The sequence below is a fragment of the Leucopleurus acutus genome (genome assembly GCF_964270905.1).
Source record: "Leucopleurus acutus genome assembly, chromosome: 21".
Classification (NCBI taxonomy): Eukaryota; Metazoa; Chordata; class Mammalia; order Artiodactyla; family Delphinidae; genus Leucopleurus; species Leucopleurus acutus.
In genome coordinates, this window is record NC_139163.1 from 10,736,604 (window position 1) to 10,754,720 (window position 18,117).

The window sequence follows — 18,117 nt, forward strand, 5'->3', positions numbered from 1 at the left end:
CACAGGACAAGCGTCAGAGGCACCTTCTGTGTGTGCCGTGTTGAGATCAAGCAGTCAGCTGTGCCAATAAATCAGAGCTCCCGGCTGGGGGCTTCCCGGTGACCTTTCTGGGCCTGCTTGAATCAGTAACCACTAACAGTTTGAGCACGAACAGCTCGTGCGGCCAGGATGCTGGCGGCCACTAGGGGCGTGGGATGGGGTGTAGCGGCTCTGCCTGGGCGCAGTGAGACCCTGGCCCTATCCTGGCACCGCCGTCAGCGGCCATGGGGCTCCAGGCCCCGCTCACCTTCTGCAAAGGATGGATCCAACTCCCTTACAAAGCTCGCAGACCCAGCACAAGGACAAATACTGTGCAAACACAATGTGTCTGTGAACTCCTGCTTCGTCCTGGCCATGGAACTATATCTGCTCTGAATTCCCCATTAATAATGGGACCCTGAAAACCAGGGGCCTCTAACAGCGTGAAGGGCTCACTGCAGCCTCCGATCTCCAGGAAATCGTGTCCCTCCCTGGCCTGCAGGAGAGGGTGCATTGAGAGGAGAGGTTGGCATGGAGACTGCACAGTGAGTCATCCCCGAGCCCGGCCCTGAGATAAAACAGGGAGGAGATGAGACATGGACCAAAGTGGCCATTTACTGTGCTTTTCAGACACTGCTGGCAACGTGTCGGTCTGCCAGCTGCCTGCCATTCCTGGGCTCCACCTCCCACCATATTCTTTATTAAAAAGAAAACCTGGCCCTGACACCTGGAGCTGGAAAACAGATGATGCAGAGTCTGTAACGAAGCACAAAGATGTTCTAAATGAGTCCCCACAAAGGGCTGGTTTGCTGATCCATGCGTCCCTGCATGTTTGCTGGTGACTGCAGTGTGCTGTCAACGTCACATGAAAAGTTTTATTCTCAGCTCTAAACTCGTAACATCAATCACAGAGTGAAAACCACCTGCACCGGGAACAGCGCTACCACCTGAGGGCAGCTCAGAGAGAAAAACATCCCTTACTAATTAACCCGTTTGTTCATTGTTTTCATTAAAAACTCAGCAACTACTTCTTCAGTGTTTAGCACATTCCAGGCCATGGGGACCCAAGAGTGAGGAAATCCTGGCTTTCCTGGTCTTTTGTCCCGGGAGAGGAGACGCTGAGCCAGACGCATCATTAAAACACACAGGATGCTCGAGGTGACAGACTCCAAGCGCAACTTCATGACGTTTGTGAAAAGTACCACAATGTGTATAAAACCCAATTGACTTTTCTAGTTTAATATTCAGTTAGCACCAGGTTCATGGAATTATTTTCTTAAAGGAGAGAGAGAAACACAAACATCTCTAAATTCCACACCTACATGTTAATGAATGCATGACTAGAAAAAAACGCCAACTTAACTGAAGGGAAAAGAGGAATCATTCAAATGGGGCTTCAGAAAAGGAACTCCCTGGTCTCCAGTCACGGGCAGGGCCTCTAGGTGCCTGGAGTGTGGGCGGGGCTTGCCGTGGGCGTCCACACCTGCAGGACGGCATCCATCTTTCTTCTCCTTAACCTTTCATATTTGGCTCTGATGAGCACAAATCCAGACTGAGACTAGACACAGAAGCTTTTCTGCAGCCTGGAAGGTGCCCAGTCCATCAGGCATTTTCCTGCGTCTAACTCTCAGTGGGAAGAAGACTCCACCTGCCCCGGTGGTTCTGCGGATTCGCGCAGTGAACAAAGACATCAGGGCTGCGTGTGAGGCGTCTGGTGGCTGAGCACTGCAGGCAGGAGCTGAAGGGCCATGCAGACCATCCTCGGGAGGGATGGAGGTCCAGTTGCCCACAGCTGCCTCTGTGGCCTCCACCCTCTGGGCACCCTGGGGCTTTGGGCCTCCCTGACGATGGAGCTGACGCCTGACTGAGGACCAGGACAGCTGGGGTCGCTGAACAAAAGCTGAGCTGAGCTGAGCTGGAAGACGCTCTCGGCTTGACGCTGAGGACCCTGGACTCCCAGGGGACCTTCCTGCTGCTGTGACAGGTCTCGCTCATTTCTGCCAGCCTCAGGGCTGCCCACTGAACACATGGAACCTAGCGGGTTCCCCGTTTCAGCCACGCAGGACACCTGTCAATCCTATTGGCTTCAGCACCTGGACCTTGGGTTGTAGGTTTGAGAGAGTGAATGTTCTCTGTTAGCGCTGCTCCCCAGATGCTTGCCGTGTGATGCCAGAATTATGCTGATGGGGGTTTTCTTGGCGGAAGTAGGTACGGAGACCTAGACTTGGAGCAATAGCAATGGAGCCTGCATCTGTCCTTTCCCAAGTATCTCTGCTTCAGAGACTCTGTCCCCATGCTCCTGTCATCTACATACAAGGGATGCAGATGTAGGCTCTGAGCATCCTTTGAGAAGCACACGGCACCTGCCTCTTCAATAACCCCAAGTGCCAAAGTAACTCATTTCCTTTTGCCACCGTCTGCCACCTAGTACAAGCCTTTCAGAAAATTCCCTCACAGTGAGGGAAGCCTCAGTCTGCAGGAAAGAGTATGTGGGAGGAGACTTCTCTGTCCCACAGTTAGGATCTAAGTCCATGCCGTAAATATTCGGAAGAGAAGAGAACGTTGAGCATTTCGTGAATCATAGCCCACTTTGTAATAACTCACCATAGGGATCAAATGTTAACTACCAAGTATTAGCAGAGAAAATTTGAGCACGGTGATTATCTATGTGCAGAGTGTCCAGAGCTTCTAAATCTATTGCAAATTCTGTTTCCCTTCATTTCATGAAGCATCTCTTTAGTACTTTAGAGACATTAGACAAAATAAAAATCTGTGGATTTGATTCCGTTGATTGTGTGACTGATCAAAATGGCAGTGCAGGAAAGACCTGCTATAAATCCATAAACTGATAAAGAAAACACCAACTGTCCATTAGAGAAAGCGATCACAGCACACACAGACAATTTAAAGAACTGGAAAGGTGGCCTTGCCCCATATTTGCCGTATGGGTTTTTCTCCAGGAATTCAGCGGACCTACACCTGTTCATGACAGAAACGAGCACTGTTCCTTAGCTGGCGAACCTTTCCCTTCTTATGTCTTACACTCATGGTAACACTGGATACGATCAATCAGTTCATTCTTCCTTATCCCTCTCCTTCTTGGCTTCCAAAAAGTAATAAACCGATAAACAGAAGTATAAATGTTCTTTACGATAAATCCGCTGGGAATTTCAAAGCTCTCCCATTATTTGTGTTTCAAAAGCACAGCATGGCTCTGCATCTTAGTGGCTATGTTAGGATGAAATAAATCCAATGTAATTATTTATTTTATAAAGGAATGCTTTACACATATGAAGATGTGTTTCCTATGGTCCATAGAACTATTTCCTTACAATGTTTCACTGCCACCTGTCTGTCATCTGAAAGGAATCCAGGCAGATATAACCCAAATCCCTAAAACCATAAACCAAGCCCACCATGTATATGTGTGTAGCATTCTACTTTTCTTGGCTTCTGAAAAGGGGTTGAAAGATTAACCTCAACCTCATTCAATCTCTTCCTCCAAACCTGGGAATGTTAAAATGGCCTAAACGAATTGTTTTGGCCTAATACCTCTACTGAAAATAAATGATAACCAGGCAGCACTAGCTATAAGGTCGAGTTTTGAATAGTTTTGAACAGCTCCAGTATCTTTGTAAAGGCAAAAGGAAGTTAGCGGTGGAATTTTTTCATCACTTAAAAAATATTTTGAGCTATGTGTATTTGGCTTTTGGACATCCTCAATGTTAGAGAACGGCAGTTCCCTCCAATTCAGTTTCTATGCCTGAATAATTCTTACCTTTTCAGGGAATCAACATCAAAATTGGAAGGATCACCTAAAATGATTTTGCAATTAGTGGGCCACTAAGGACCTCTTTTCAGAAGTTCTCAGATGTCATCTGAGGAGTAATTAACAGGCACGGGTTGCTGCCATTCTGGGAAAACCTCTGCACTTGACCTACATTGCAGGATAAAACTTCGGGATATTATTTGTATGTTTTTTCCCACAATCCTTCCCGTTGCAAGCAGTTCTGGGGTCCCTCTCTGCAAAGATTTTGTTGGGGGAAGGTAGCTCCAGCTTAACCTTGTCTTGACTTTGGTAAAAACCTAGACTCAACAGAGGTTGCCCAGGGGTCAGCGGGGAGAGGGCAGAGAGCAGAGTTCTGCAGAGAATGGCGGCAGGAGGAGAACCTGTGCGTCTCTGAGAAGCTGAGTCCTGACCATGCAGTGGAGGCCCAAGAACCCTGAGGCCACGCGGAAAGGGACACGGAGACCTTAGGGCAGCGGGTGTCCGTGACCGGGGGCCTCCAGATGGGAGTCCTGGCCTTGTAATGCCCTGGGTTCACCCCAAAATGACCAAGGCTGAATATCAGGACACTCAGAATTGGTATTGAACTGATTTAAAGAAAATAAACTACTGTGTTATTTCTTGCACAGCTAAGTTGTAGGTGGTCCACTCACATGTCACACTGAATATCTGATAAAGAAGTTGGTGGGTACCGTGAGTTGGTACCGTCCAAAGAAAAACATCGAGAGGAAAAGCGGAACGGGAGGTCTGAGCGAAGGGCTTAGCAGAGGGGGAGTTTAAATACTGAATTTTAAGTGAGTGCAAACTGTTAGTGTAAATAGATTTAAATATTTCATACACTGTAAATTCTCAAGTCAACCATTCTTACATTCAACAAATATTTACTGAGTCCTGCCTGTACAGCCCAGGTGTACAGAGCAGGAGACTGGGCAAATCGAAACTCAGCTGCAGCAAATCCCAAAGTGCCCAAGTGTGGTCCTGACCTTGGCTAATACTAGGGAATACAGTAACCAAAGATCAACGACGCCCCAGAACCATGGGTTTGTGCACTGTCTTGGGCAGGATGTGACAGCCTGTGAGTGGCAGCCTTGCTTAGTAGTGACAGTGGCATTTGTGATCTCCAGCTGCTTTCACCAGAGCCTGGTGGGGTAAGACTGGTCACGTAGCTGCAGGTGCCCGTGTGGCCAGCGCAGCATGAAAGACCCCACCCCGAGCACACCTTGGGCCTCCTCGCCCTGCAGTGTTTGCACACACGCTGCTGCTGCTATCAGAAGGCGTGTTCTGTGTGACTAGCAGTGAGAGGACAAAGAAACCCTGGGCCTCTCTGGATGCATACCGTCCCCCTGTTGTGTACTGTGTCCTTTGATGCAAACTGAACACTCGTGGGTGGTAAACTCCAGCCCCTGCTCTAGAAGTTTCTGATACAGTGTTTAACAGCCCCTAAAGGCGCCTGCTCTCGTGGCAGTGGAGGAAAGACAGTCAACAGTAAGAGTTAAAATAATCTCTGATATCGATTATCTATAAGGAAACCCAATACTGCAAATACTGAAAACTGCACTAACCGAGCAGAGAAATCCTGCTGTGACACCTGCCGCTGGGCTGTGACCCGTCAGCAGCTCGGTCAAGCCGACACCCTCCTTCTCAGGACAACGTTTTAAATTCAAAAACGAAAATGCAGAGGATTAGAAAGTTACATAAAATATAATCATCAAAATGTTAAAAATGTTTGTGATATGTTCCTGTCCATTAATGCAGTACATGATGAGATCCGGCAACGGGACTAATAACTACTGTAATTTCAAAGCCTGAGGAGCGTAAACGGTGTTTTCAAGATCCCTGCAGGAATCGTAGGGCGACTCTGAACTGACACTCCTGCACTCTGAGGCAGACGCACTGCTAACGTGAGCGTGTTCCGTAGCATTCCTCACCCAGGGCATTGTGAGTTACAGTTAGACGTCAGAAAAAATAAAGATCTGCTTTTTATCCCAGCTCAGTTCATGTGGCCCCGAATTCCTGGATATACTAGGGACCCCCAGGGGCCCATGGATTCCAGGTTGGGGACCTCAATTCTGGAGCCCGTGGCCTCTATGGGGAGACTGTTGCCAGCTTCCTTGTTACAGTTTCCTGCAGGGCATCAGCTGCAGACCCGCCAGGTAAGGATGGGAACCTTCTCCCTGGAACTACATGCCCTTAACCCAGCAGTCAGGATGAGCTCCGGGCCCTGCAGCTCTGTTTCTGCTGAGTCCTGGGCCCTCCCTCAGCCAGTTGACTGTCTCTTGGTTGCTTCTGATGCTGGGCCTCTCACTCCCTCCTTTATGGTGATGGACACTGGCTTCTCTGGCTGCCACCCTCGGTTCTCTTCCTAGACCAGAATTTCACTTGCCCTCTGGCTCAGGCACGCTGACAGTCCTGGTTAACGAGTCACCCATCCAGTGCCAACCCAGTCCCGGCAGCGGGGACGCTCTCAGGGACTCACCTGAACCGCCAAATGGGACTTCTTTTCTCTGATGTCCCCGGGCCCCAGGGGAGGGTGTGGCCCCCAGAAGGTAGCATTTGCTGCCTTGGGTGTGAGCCTGGGCCACGCAAGTCCACAGGGAGCACACTGTCCTGTAGGCCAGCTCCCTGGACGTGCCTAAAACCTGTCACGTGATTGTTGGTAACCGCCGGCTTTCTGAAACGAATAGTGTTTTCATACTTTTAGATCTACCTGATTGATCATTTTCAAACGTAGCTTATCAACATCTGTGAAAACACCTTTCATCTTAATGAACCCTCCCCCTGCCCCGCCCCCCCAGCCACAAGGACAGAAGATTCTTATCCATCTCGTTAAAGTCCAGGTTTTTGCCAGAGAGAGAGAAGGCCTGCTGGTGAAAATTCTCTGTGTAAATACTCTGACCGTTTAAAATACAGAACCTGAATAAATATTCTTTGGAGATACTGTATTAGTCACGTCTGTCCAGAGAAACAGACCAAGAGAATGTATCCATACATAGAGAAAGAGGTTTATTGTGAGGAATCGGCTCATGTGACTATGGGGGCTGTCAGGACCGGAGGTCTGGGGGGCCTGTCAGCCAGCTGGGAGAGACAGCTGATGGGTAAGTTAAAGTCCGAAGGCCGGCAGGCCCAAGACCCAGGAAAAGCTGATGTTTCAGTTCAAGTTCTAAGGTAGGAAAAAGCAGATTTCCTACAGTCGGGCAGGGGGAATCCTCTCCTACTCCGGGGAAGGTCAGCTTCTTGTTCTGTTCAGGCCTTCAACTGACTGGGCACGGCCCACCCACATTAGGGAGGGCAATCTGCTTCACTCAGTCTATTCACTTGAAAGTTAACTTGTCAAAGAAACACCCTCACGGAAACACCCGGAATAACGTTTGACTAAACATGCAAGCCTGGCAAGTTGACACATAAGCTTAACCATCACCGGTAACACACATAGAATTTTCCAACGTTCCTCACTTGGAAACGCCTTAGTCCTCAACCACTAGTCCAAAGCAAACATCAACCAACCACTAGCAAACAGAATGGGAAAGACAGTGATAGCATAAGACAAACAGGCTTCAGGCAGTCTCCTCTTCCCTTTCTGAACGATGCTTCAAAGGATAATTTTTCTTAAAGGCGAATTCTCCAGAAAATAGAAATACCTAACAGGAAACCATTTTGTGTAAGTCCAAATACACCACATTAAATTGTCAAAGTGTTTCTTGGAAACCATAAGCAAAGAAGAAAAATCTGAAGTTGCAAAAGTAACAAGTGCATTATATTTTTTAGTGCATTTTAAAGATAATGTATGGAAAATTATTAAGTCCAGATAATCAATAAACTCTGTGTACATACAGGACTTTATGGACACATTTCTCTGATTTCCAATGTTAATTCTTTTCTACCTCATCGCAAGGAAAGAAAACTAAATCCTGATGGTGAGTGATTTGATTGAAAAGCATTGCTACACTCTTTCTTCCTGAGAGCAACATTATTTTCTTTTCGAAGTTCTTAGAATATTTTATAATTTTGTGAATTTAAATAACTTGCTTTAATTTAATGCTTTTTAAACTAACATATTGTAAGAAATAAAAGCCATAGTATCGATGCTTTCTAAACATATTTATGAGAGGATGTAAGTATACGCAAATAGTGAATATAATTTGCTACCGTAGCCTAAATGTCTTGCCATCTCATATCTCTATATCTTTAAAAGGGAAGTACATTTTTTTAATTCTTTATTTTTTTGTGGCCAAGCTCACGGCTTGTGGGATCTTAGTTCCCCGACCAGGCATTGAACCCGGGCCCTTGGCAGTGAAAGTGTGGAGTCCTAACCACTGGACTGCCAGGGAATTCCCAGTACATTTTAAACATAAATGAAAGTTGGGATTTTTTTGTTTTAGTAAATATGTACTTTTGTTGGAACACATCTGATAGGGGGGATAGGAGGGAAGGAATTAGATGAAGAGCAAATCAGTCAAGGCTTCCTGGAGGAAATGATTCCTGGGTTGACTCTGAAAGCATAGCTAAGAATTAGGCAAAAAAAAAAAAAAAAAAAAAATCCGAAAAAGCAAATTCTGGTCTCAGCAAATAGGATATGCCAAAGCCCAGAAGTGAGAGACTGTGAGGAGGGGTGAGTGCCAGGCGAGGGGGTGAGAGGGCAGCTGGGGGCCGGGCCGGGTCATCCAGGTCACACACTGAGTGCAGACACTGTCGCCTCGGCTCATGGAAACCACGAAACCATGGGGGTCCCAGGTGGGCAGTGCTGGACCAGGATGAATTTTCAGAAAGTTGGGTGGAGGGTGGGTGAGAAGGCACTTAGGGGACCAGCTGGAGGGCTAAGCAGAGCTCCAGGTAAGCACGGCCAGGTGCGCAGCAAAGAGGGGGACGCAGGTGCAGGGGGCGGGCTGCCTGGGAGGCCTGAGGGGTCGGCCCCACAGCGCTTGGATCTCGGCAGGATCCTAAAATCCAGCTGAATGATTCATTCATCCATCCGTTTCTTTATGCGAGCATGAATTCATTTATTGAATCACTGATTATTCAGGGTGTAGGATGTTAAATGTTAAATCTGACTGGTTCACTTCTCCACAAGTTAAACAGTTATTTCTTACAGTGACTGATCACTCCTGCTGTCGTGATGGCCCCATGGAATCCCCAAGGGTCCTGGCTCGAGGAAGGAAGGAGGGTGGGAGTTGGAGGGGACGTCATGGGGGAACAGGCTGGAGTCACGTGGCCAGAGCTTAGGAAGGTGCCTGACTGCACACGATGGAGACTGTCTTGGGAACTGGAAATCATGATGTGTGCTTCAGGGACAAGGTACCATAGAAACATAAACAACCAAATAAAACAAGGTTTATGGCTGTTTCCTCTGTCGTGCTTTGAATGGATTTTCCCTTCCTTGTAACGACTTCTGGAATCAGTTCTGACATATGTTGAGACAATTTTTGAGCCAGAGGAAAATCAGTATAATCTAATTTTATAGAATTTTCCTCCATGATATCAATAACCTTCTCTCCCTAGGAAAATCGGGTGAAATGCATATTGAGACAAGTAAATCTATCTGATAAATCATTTCACAGATGAGAAAGAAACCATGTGTGAAATGAAAGTAGATGTTTTCAAAGCCACTTCATTTAGCGAGAGGACCCTAATCAGTAAGTGGGTTTTTTCGTAACAAGAGAAATAGTGGGATGGAGATACGCCCACGGTTGCAGGTCCCAGGGCTGAGCAGTGGATTCTGGTCCTATTTCAGCTCCCTGGAGATTAGATCGCAAGCATCTGTTTCAGCTGAATCACCACCGCCTTGAAGAGTTGAGGGAAAAACCGGTGAACTCAAGCCCCCCAAACAAGCAAAACATTTACTAGCAGCATGAACCTGGCAGGGTTGAAAATAGAATGCCTAGCATCAGAAGATCTACAAACAACAAACGCTGGAGAGGGTGTGGAGGAAAGGGAACCCTCTTGCACTGTTGGTGGGAATGTAGATTGACAGAGCCACTATGGAGAACAGTATGGAGGTTCCTTAAAAAACTAAAAATAGAGCAACCATATGACCCAGCAATCCCACTATGGGGTATATACCCTGAGAAAACCATAATTCAAAAAGACACATGCGCCCCCCAATGTTCATTGCAGCATGATTTGCAATAGCCAGGTCATGGAAGCAACCTAAATGCCCATCGACAGACGAATGGATAAAGAAGATGTGGTACGTATATACAATGGAATATTACTCAGCCATAAAAAGGAACGAAATTGGGTCATTTGTAGAGACGTGGATGGACCTAGAGTCTGTCATACAGAGTGAAGTAAGTCAGAAAGAGAAAAACAAATATCATATATTAACGCATATATGTGGAAACTAGAAAAATGGTACAGATGAACCAGTTTGCAAGGCAGAAATAGAGACACAGATGTAGAGAACAAACGTATGGACACCAAGGGGGGAAAGTGGCGGGGGTATGGTGGGGGTGGGATGAATTGGGAGATTGGGATTGACATGTATACACTGATATGTATAAAATAGATAACTAATAAGAACCTGCTGTATAAAAAAATTTAAAAAATAAAGAAAATAGAACGCCTAGTACATATTCTAAAGCTCTTAATGAGGCTTTCATGCATATGGTTGGTATTCAATTATTATTAGAAGAATATTAATACTACATGTTTGCATTCATATAGGTGAGACAACAAAAGAACACCAATTTTCATGTTTCAAGCTCAAAAAGAAACATTTAAATAAATCTTATTCTTCAAAATAATCACCGGGAATGTCTTTGCAAATAATGTTTTTTGGGAATTATTTTCAAAAGCTAATTTTAGAAGTATGAAAGAAAATCAATGTGTCAAAATAATCTCTCTGTCTCTCCACACATACGCACACGTCAACCAAGGATAGCTATTAAATGTTATATGATCTTCCAAGCAGTATTTTAACACAAAACCATTGAAACCCTGTTTTTGCCTCTCTGACAGGAGACTCTGAATCTAACTGGAAGTTCAGCTTTAATAGAAAGTGGGCATTTACATTCTGCTCACTTGCATGCTTTTGTTTTTCTACGTTTTTCCAGACAGAGGTTTCTCATTTCTTTGGTATTTTTCACAGTCTTATTAAGTAGGCTACTGTTGCATGCCATCTCAATTCTGTTTAGGAAAGAAATATAAATATTCAGTTTACAATGCTTAGAGTAAAACAGGGAAGGGAGGAATTAAGGATCCATCTGCACCTACATTTCTTCAAAAAGGCAACTTGTAATTCGATATCTCAATTATTTCAAGGCAACTCGATATTTCTCCTAAGGTTTTCCATCTCTTCTCTTACTTCCCAGACCATTCCCTAACTCTGGAAGGCACGCCTGCTCTCTGGCTCTACCACAGTCTTGAGGAAACCGTGACTCCATTACTAGGCCAAGATCCAGGAGAAACTTTGAAGAGAAGCATTATGGGGTTTTTTTTTGGTGCATACATGTTGGGAATACAAAAATGTACTTGGTAAAATGATATGTACATAAATCAGAATTGTAGTCTGAGCTCTGCACTGGTTCTTGTATTACCTCTATGAAACCTGTTTTATTTTTATTCTCCCTGGAATGACAGCTCTATCAACAATGAAGTCATTTCCCACTAGGTAATTATTGTTTCAAAGCATTTCTGAAGGCCAGGAGAGCTTAATTGTCACTTGCCCACAGGAGACACTCAGCGAATACGGGTAACTATATCAGTAATTACCCCTTAAGTGTGTTTTTATAAACTGCAAGGACGGTAAGGCTCGTTGCTTCCCTAAGTTTGCTCATTTTCCACATTTTTTTCCACCTCTACGAGGGGCGGACAACAGGGTCCCCAAGGGGTGCAGTCCTGCCACCCGCAAGCCCCCGACGGCCGCCCCTGCAGCCCCGCGTGGCTCCCGCAGGGCCGGGCTTCCTGAACAGCACCCATGGTGACTCCCGGCGTTTCTTCGGAAGGAAGGCCCGGGGCTCAGCCGTCGGAGGGCATCACCACCTCCACCCCGGGCCACAGGACAACATAAAAAGATCACCGAGGCCCACAGCACTGGGCTCACTCATCCTCAGACTGACCTAATCAGTTACTCAGAGCTACCACTTCTCCTGGACACCACGGACAGCCGAGCATCTGACAAGCTAACCTGCCCAAGGTCTTAGAGGGATGATGGAGCGGGTTTGAACCTGGTTCGCCTTGCGTCCCACCTACAGGTGCTGCGTGGGACAGCAGAGGTTTACGGCAGCGGCCTGAGGCCTGCACTTGTCATTACCCGCAGTCGCCCCAAAGTCGCGCTCACTGTCTTGGCTTCAGACACACGCAGCTCCGTCCGTGGCGTGGCGACACGGGCCCTCCCCCGCTCTGGCCCCCAGTGCTGTCACCTGAGCCGGCTTCTCTCCGGTCCTTCCCAGAACTGCCCCGGTTCCCCCTACCCCACACGACCGCAGGTCGAGATCTCACGCTCTTCGCATCACTGCGTGTGCCTGGGCTGCCCGGGTTGGCCTTTCTATACGGCTCGGCGACTCTGACGCTGACCGTTTTAGGGGTGTCCCAGGCCATGCTTATTCACTGTGTTGTATAAATAACCATAGTGCAGTGATATTTAGTTTAGGTGGTAAATTTTCAAAGGGGTGGACGTGGTTTTCCCTAAGAACTGAAGGAAACTGTGACCTTGAACCTGCACAGCCCCGAGACGAGTGAATTTACATTAACAATCGATTTGCTCTGCGGCACTGAATCGTGGTTATGGATTTCCTCACCAGGCCACAGAGACTCAGGCTGGACCCGCGCCGAAGGACCCTAGGAGTCATCGCACGTCAGCTGAGGCTTTCCTGCAATCTGTTAATCTTTGGTATTTGAAACACAATCACCATCCAAATTTTCCTATATAAAACTTTATGAAGACTCTCCTTGAGGATTGTAAAGTGCCCTGACAAGCAACAGATTTCATCCTAAGAAGAAGAAAGGTTATCTATGAAAGAAATGTTTCGACACACCATTGCAAACAGGAGCATGTCACAAGCGTAACTGGGAAGTGTCCAAACATTTGCAGGGTGACTTACACCCACTCCTCGCAGGACAGAGGTGGCACATGGCTGTACGTGTCCCCGGAAGGTCAGAGGGTGTGCCTTACCTGCCGAGGGTCTAGCAGTTGAGCTGACGTCAGAGGGAATCACCATGGGGATACGTTCATCGTCTTGGGAGTAACCAGCTTGAATGGCTCGGAGGTAACTGTGACTCCGCGTGCGGAAGCCTCCCGGGAGGTCCAGGGCGTCCATGGCCTGAGACTCCACTTCACTGAAGACGGATTCACACACCGACTCGAGCTGCCCATTGACGTCCGCCTCGCTCATCTGCAACGACCGACAGCCCGGGTGACGGCGAGACCCAGCCAAGGTCATCACGGCCACGTCGCAGAAAAAAAGAGAGCACAGGTCACCCCCACCTTCACTTACCATCTTCCATTTTCAGCATAATTAATGTGAAATCAGCACTGGGAATCGTTACGCTTGGGAAACAGCTTACTGTGTTATTTCTTACAAAACACTAAGGAAAACTGCCAACTCCCAAGATGTCCTTGAAAGCCTGTGGACCCCGAGGCAGAACTTTAAAGCATGGCTGGTAGTTACTACCAGCGCAAGAGAGACGGGGAGCTTAAGAGTTTCGCACGCTGTTCACAACGTTAGTCTTCCCTCTTTCTCCGTTTCCAGGTGATGCCTTCGCGTCCTGGACTGTTTACAGCTCAGACAACCCCAGGCGTGGAGGTCGTACCCGCGAGACTCATGGAAACGGCTCAAGCTATCTCACGCTGCTTCCTCTCAGCGTCCTGGAAACTAGCGCCCAGCTCGGCAATGCGCTCACACCCTTGTCCCAGGAGAGCAGCACAGGCCCGTGTCCGGGACGGTGCCGCTGGGTACACACAGCACGGGTATCACCTAAACTCCGGCGATGCCGTTTCCTTCCTTCAGTCTGGGATGGTAGTGCCTGCGCTTTGTTCGATGGTTCCGCAGGTAAAGTCATTATTTTCAAGCCTGAGATTTAATTTCCAGGTAGAGAGTCACCCTGGGAACCTAAACGTTCCAACTGTATTTCAAAAACAAATGATCAGGCTTTGGCTAGTGGAGGGGTCGTAGGAGGTGTGCACGCAGGGGCCCGACCGTCGGGTGAGCTGAGGGCCTGTGTGTGTGCAGCTGATGGCGGGACATGCCTTCTGAGGTTTCTAGGTGGTAACACTTCGTGTGTTTCCCAGGAGCCAAGTCTAGAGGTTTTAAATGGAAACCCAACAAAGTGACATAGAACACTAAGGAAAGGTTAAAGAGCATGGGGTGGGGGAGGGATGGGAATTTTAAGAACGAAAAGCCCCAGTTGGGCAGGTGACGTGCAGCTGCTCCCAGGTCCAGGGTTCGTGGGCAGAGGCGGGGGTGGGCCTGGGTGCTGGTGTTTGCCCCGTGGTTGGAGGGGACTTGGATGGACGGCCCCGCCCTCACTGCTCCTGTATTTAGGGCCCACCCCCCGGGGGGCACTGTACATGTTAACACGGAAGCGTGTGCGGGGATGCTTGCGGTGACCCTGACACGGGAGGGCTGAGGCTCTGGGGGGCGTGGGAAGGTGTGAGTGGAATCAGGGCTCAGGCAGAGGCCACAGACGGGGCTCGTGGAGGGGCCCGGAAACCTGGGCTGGTCTCCCTGCGCAGGCAGACTCTGCCCTCCGACCCCCTCTTCTCCCCAGCACCCAGTCACCCCTCCCAGCCGTGTCCTTACAGCTGCCACGACCTGGTCACTGTCTCAGCCCAGCACGTCCATTAGTCATTCATTCCACTGCTTGAAATGTCACCCACAACTTCCTGAACACCCCCGGTTACGTTGACAGGGAAATAAAAAAGTATTGTTTTAAACACCAGATTAATCCTTTTCCTCTAATTGTTCACAGAGTAAAAGCAGGTGAAAGCATCAGATTTCCCCTTCAATAGGGAAGACACCTTCTGCCCACCTCTAACTGCAGACTGGGGTATGTGTCCCGGCCTCTCCCTGAGATGCTCTACCTGACTCCCTGCTTCTCCCTGAGATGCTTTACCTGAATCCCTGCTTCTCCCTGAGATGCTCTACCTGACTCCCTGCTTCTCCCTGAGATGCTCTACCTGAATCCCTGCCTCTCCCTGAGATGCTCTACCTGACTCCCTGCTTCTACCTGAGATGCTTTACCTGAATCCCTGCTTCTCCCTGAGATGCTCTACCTGAATCCCTGCTTCTCCCTGAGATGCTCTACCTGAATCCCTGCTTCTCCCTGAGATGCTCTACCTGACTCCCTGCTTCTCCCTGAGATGCTCTACCTGAATCCCTGCCTCTCCCTGAGATGCTCTACCTGACTCCCTGCTTCTCCCTGAGATGCTTTACCTGAATCCCTGCTTCTCCCTGAGATGCTCTACCTGACTCCCTGCTTCTCCCTGAGATGCTCTACCTGAATCCCTGCCTCTCCCTGAGATGCTCTACCTGACTCCCTGCCTCTACCTGAGATGCTCTACCTGAATCCCTGCTTCTCCCTGAGATGCTTTACCTGAATCCCTGCTTCTCCCTGAGATGCTCTACCTGAATCCCTGCTTCTCCCTGAGATGCTCTACCTGAATCCCTGCTTCTCCCTGAGATGCTCTACCTGACTCCCTGCTTCTCCCTGAGATGCTCTACCTGAATCCCTGCCTCTCCCTGAGATGCTCTACCTGACTCCCTGCTTCTCCCTGAGATGCTCTACCTGACTCCCTGCTTCTCCCTGAGATGCTCTACCTGAATCCCCTGCTTCTCCCTGAGATTATTCAGGAGCTAGAATAATGGCTCCTTTCCTTTCACTGGACAAATCCCAGTGAGAACAGCCCATGGAGGAAGGTGCTGAGGGGGATTTAAAGGTGGGACTGCTGGCCCGAAGCCCAGGGTAAGAAAGAGAATCTTCAGGTTGTTCAGTCAGAAAAGACCAGAGAAAAATTAATGGGCGACTGCATCACCCGAACGGTCTGAGGGTGTCTGACGTCGGAAGGAGACACACAAATTCAGGGCAAAGACAAATGACGACACCCCACCACGATCGCCTTGGGTGCCTAGTGAGGGAAACGCATCTGAAACACTCGCACGGGTCTGAAATATGACATTTTCTGGAGTACAACTTCCTTTCAATCTAAGTTTTCCCTTATGTGGAATTATATCAAAAAGGCTCAGATTGTGTTATGTCATTTACGTCAAAGATCCACATTAGACAACCTGAAAAAGCCAGAAACAGTCATGCTGCCAGCGTCCATCAGCTCCAGGACGCAGGATTTCGGTGGATCCCTCCCTTTCTGCAAACCCGCCTGCGCCCAGGAGCTTCTCCATCGGGAAGAGACACTATCAACCTTGCACGTGCATTCCACAAACGAGTGATGGACACTTCCGTGAGGACCATTCGGCCACTGCTTCCAGCTATAAAACTGATCAGTGAGGTTCTAGAAATGAAGGGGACTTTTTTTTTTTCACCCAAACAAGTAGTTGAGAAGGATCTCAAACTGGTCTAGACAGGAACTGAAATGACCTGTTCTCTGAGAGCTGATTCGTTCACTAGCTTGAGGGAGATTTGGAAAAGTGGGTGTTTTGCTTGGCAACTCAAACCACAGCTCGGGCCCACTGGAAATGTCCCAGGAGGACGTTAAGCCAGTGTGGTAAATAACCAGTGTGGGCTGAAGCAACCAATTTCTTTTGTGAACTAGAAACGCAGAAAAGCACTTAAAGTGCTTCTGGAGAATGTGGGCACCGAGAAACCAAAGAAGAGAAAATTGGGAAGATGGTGAGAAAGGTGACTGTCCCGTTGGTAGCAGAGAGGTCGACATACAGCTGGGGGCGGGCTCCTCGGGCGTCAGGATGGATGACAGTTCCAGAGCAAGAATGACGGTGAGCGTATGAGGGCCCTGGGACCGTGTGCACAGCCGCTAGGGGTGAAAAATGGGGCAGCCGCTGTGACAGACCATATAGAGCTTCCTCAGAAGGTTGAAACTAGAACTCCTGTCTGATGCAGCAATGCCACTTTTGGGTATACGTGCGCGAGAACTGAAAGCAGGGACGTGAACAGACACTTGTACACGCGTGTTCACAGCCGTGTTACTCACAGTAGCCAAGAGGGGGAAGCAACCCAAGTGTCTGTTGATGGACAAACACGACGTGGTCCATTCACACAATGGAACATAATTCAACCTTAAAAAGGAAGCAAATTCTGAAACAGGCTACCGTATGGATGGACCTGGGGGAAAGTGAAATCAACTAGACACAGAAGGACACATACTGTATGGTTCACTCATGGGTCCCTGGAGGACTCAGATCCACAGAGACAGAAAGTAGACGGTGGGGCAGGGGCTGGGGGAGGGGAAAGGGGAGTCAGCGTTCAGTGGGGACAGTGTCAGTTTGGGAAGATGAGAAAGTTCTGCAGATGATGGTGGTGTTTGCCCAACAATGTGAATGTACTTAATGCCACTGAACTGGACACTGAAGAGCGGTTAAGATGGTAAATTTTATGTTATGTATATTTTACCATAATTTTTTTAAAAAAAGGATGCATGACAGAGAGAAGCTACGATCACACGGAAACAGCTTTTCAAAGATGAGAAAAAGATAAGAGACGACGGCAGGACCTGACACGGAGGAAGACAAACGTCCTTCCTTCAGTGAGTGAGGATGCAGGGGGCCCCCCTGCCCCCGTGCGGGTCTCGTGACATCCCCCTGCCCCGGCACCCGTCCTGATGTGCAACAAAGCATCCGCCGCAGCCCTGAGCCTCCCGGGTTCCTGGGAAAAGGGAGCATCGGCAGAATTATCCGAATGGCGGATGAGCAGAAACGAAGTAAACGCAGACTGTCTAGGGACCGTGACCTCAGGAGATTCGGCCAGGCGGAGCCTCAGCGCAGATGCCGCCCCGGGGGCAACAGGAGCAGCTCAGAGCCTCACTCACGCCCTTGGCCTCGGGACCTTTTTTTTTTTTTTTTGGCGGTACGCGGGCCTCTCACTGCTGTGGCCTCTCCCGTTGCGGAGCACAGGCTCCGGACGCGCAGGCTCAGCGGCCATGGCTCACGGGCCCAGCCGCTCCGCGGCCTGTGGGATCTTCCCGGACCGGGGCACGAACCCGTGTCCCCTGCACCGGCAGGCGGACTCCCAACCACTGCGCCACCAGGGGAGCCCCTCGGGACCGTTTTGTCTTCCCGCCCAGGGAGTGGGCGTAGCTGTCCCGTCCCCAGAGCTTGCCCGCTCCCATGACAATGGCCACATTGTGAATCCCAGGGCGAGACTGAAAATATTCCATCGCACTAGCCATACGTTGGGTCATAGGCACA

At 48.8% G+C, this 18,117-nt stretch overlaps 1 protein-coding gene across 1 annotated transcript in view; it reads right to left on the reverse strand.

Moving 5' to 3' along the window:
• DLGAP2 (DLG associated protein 2) overlaps positions 1–18,117 on the reverse strand; it is a gene marked incomplete at its 3' end in the record, with an annotated part of 716,077 nt that overhangs the window by 35,758 nt on the left and 662,202 nt on the right. Inside the window, exon 9 of the mRNA XM_082863905.1 lies at positions 12,915–13,134. Within this exon, the coding sequence (XP_082720031.1) occupies positions 12,915–13,134 (220 nt within the window). The remainder of the gene's footprint in view (positions 1–12,914; positions 13,135–18,117) is intronic.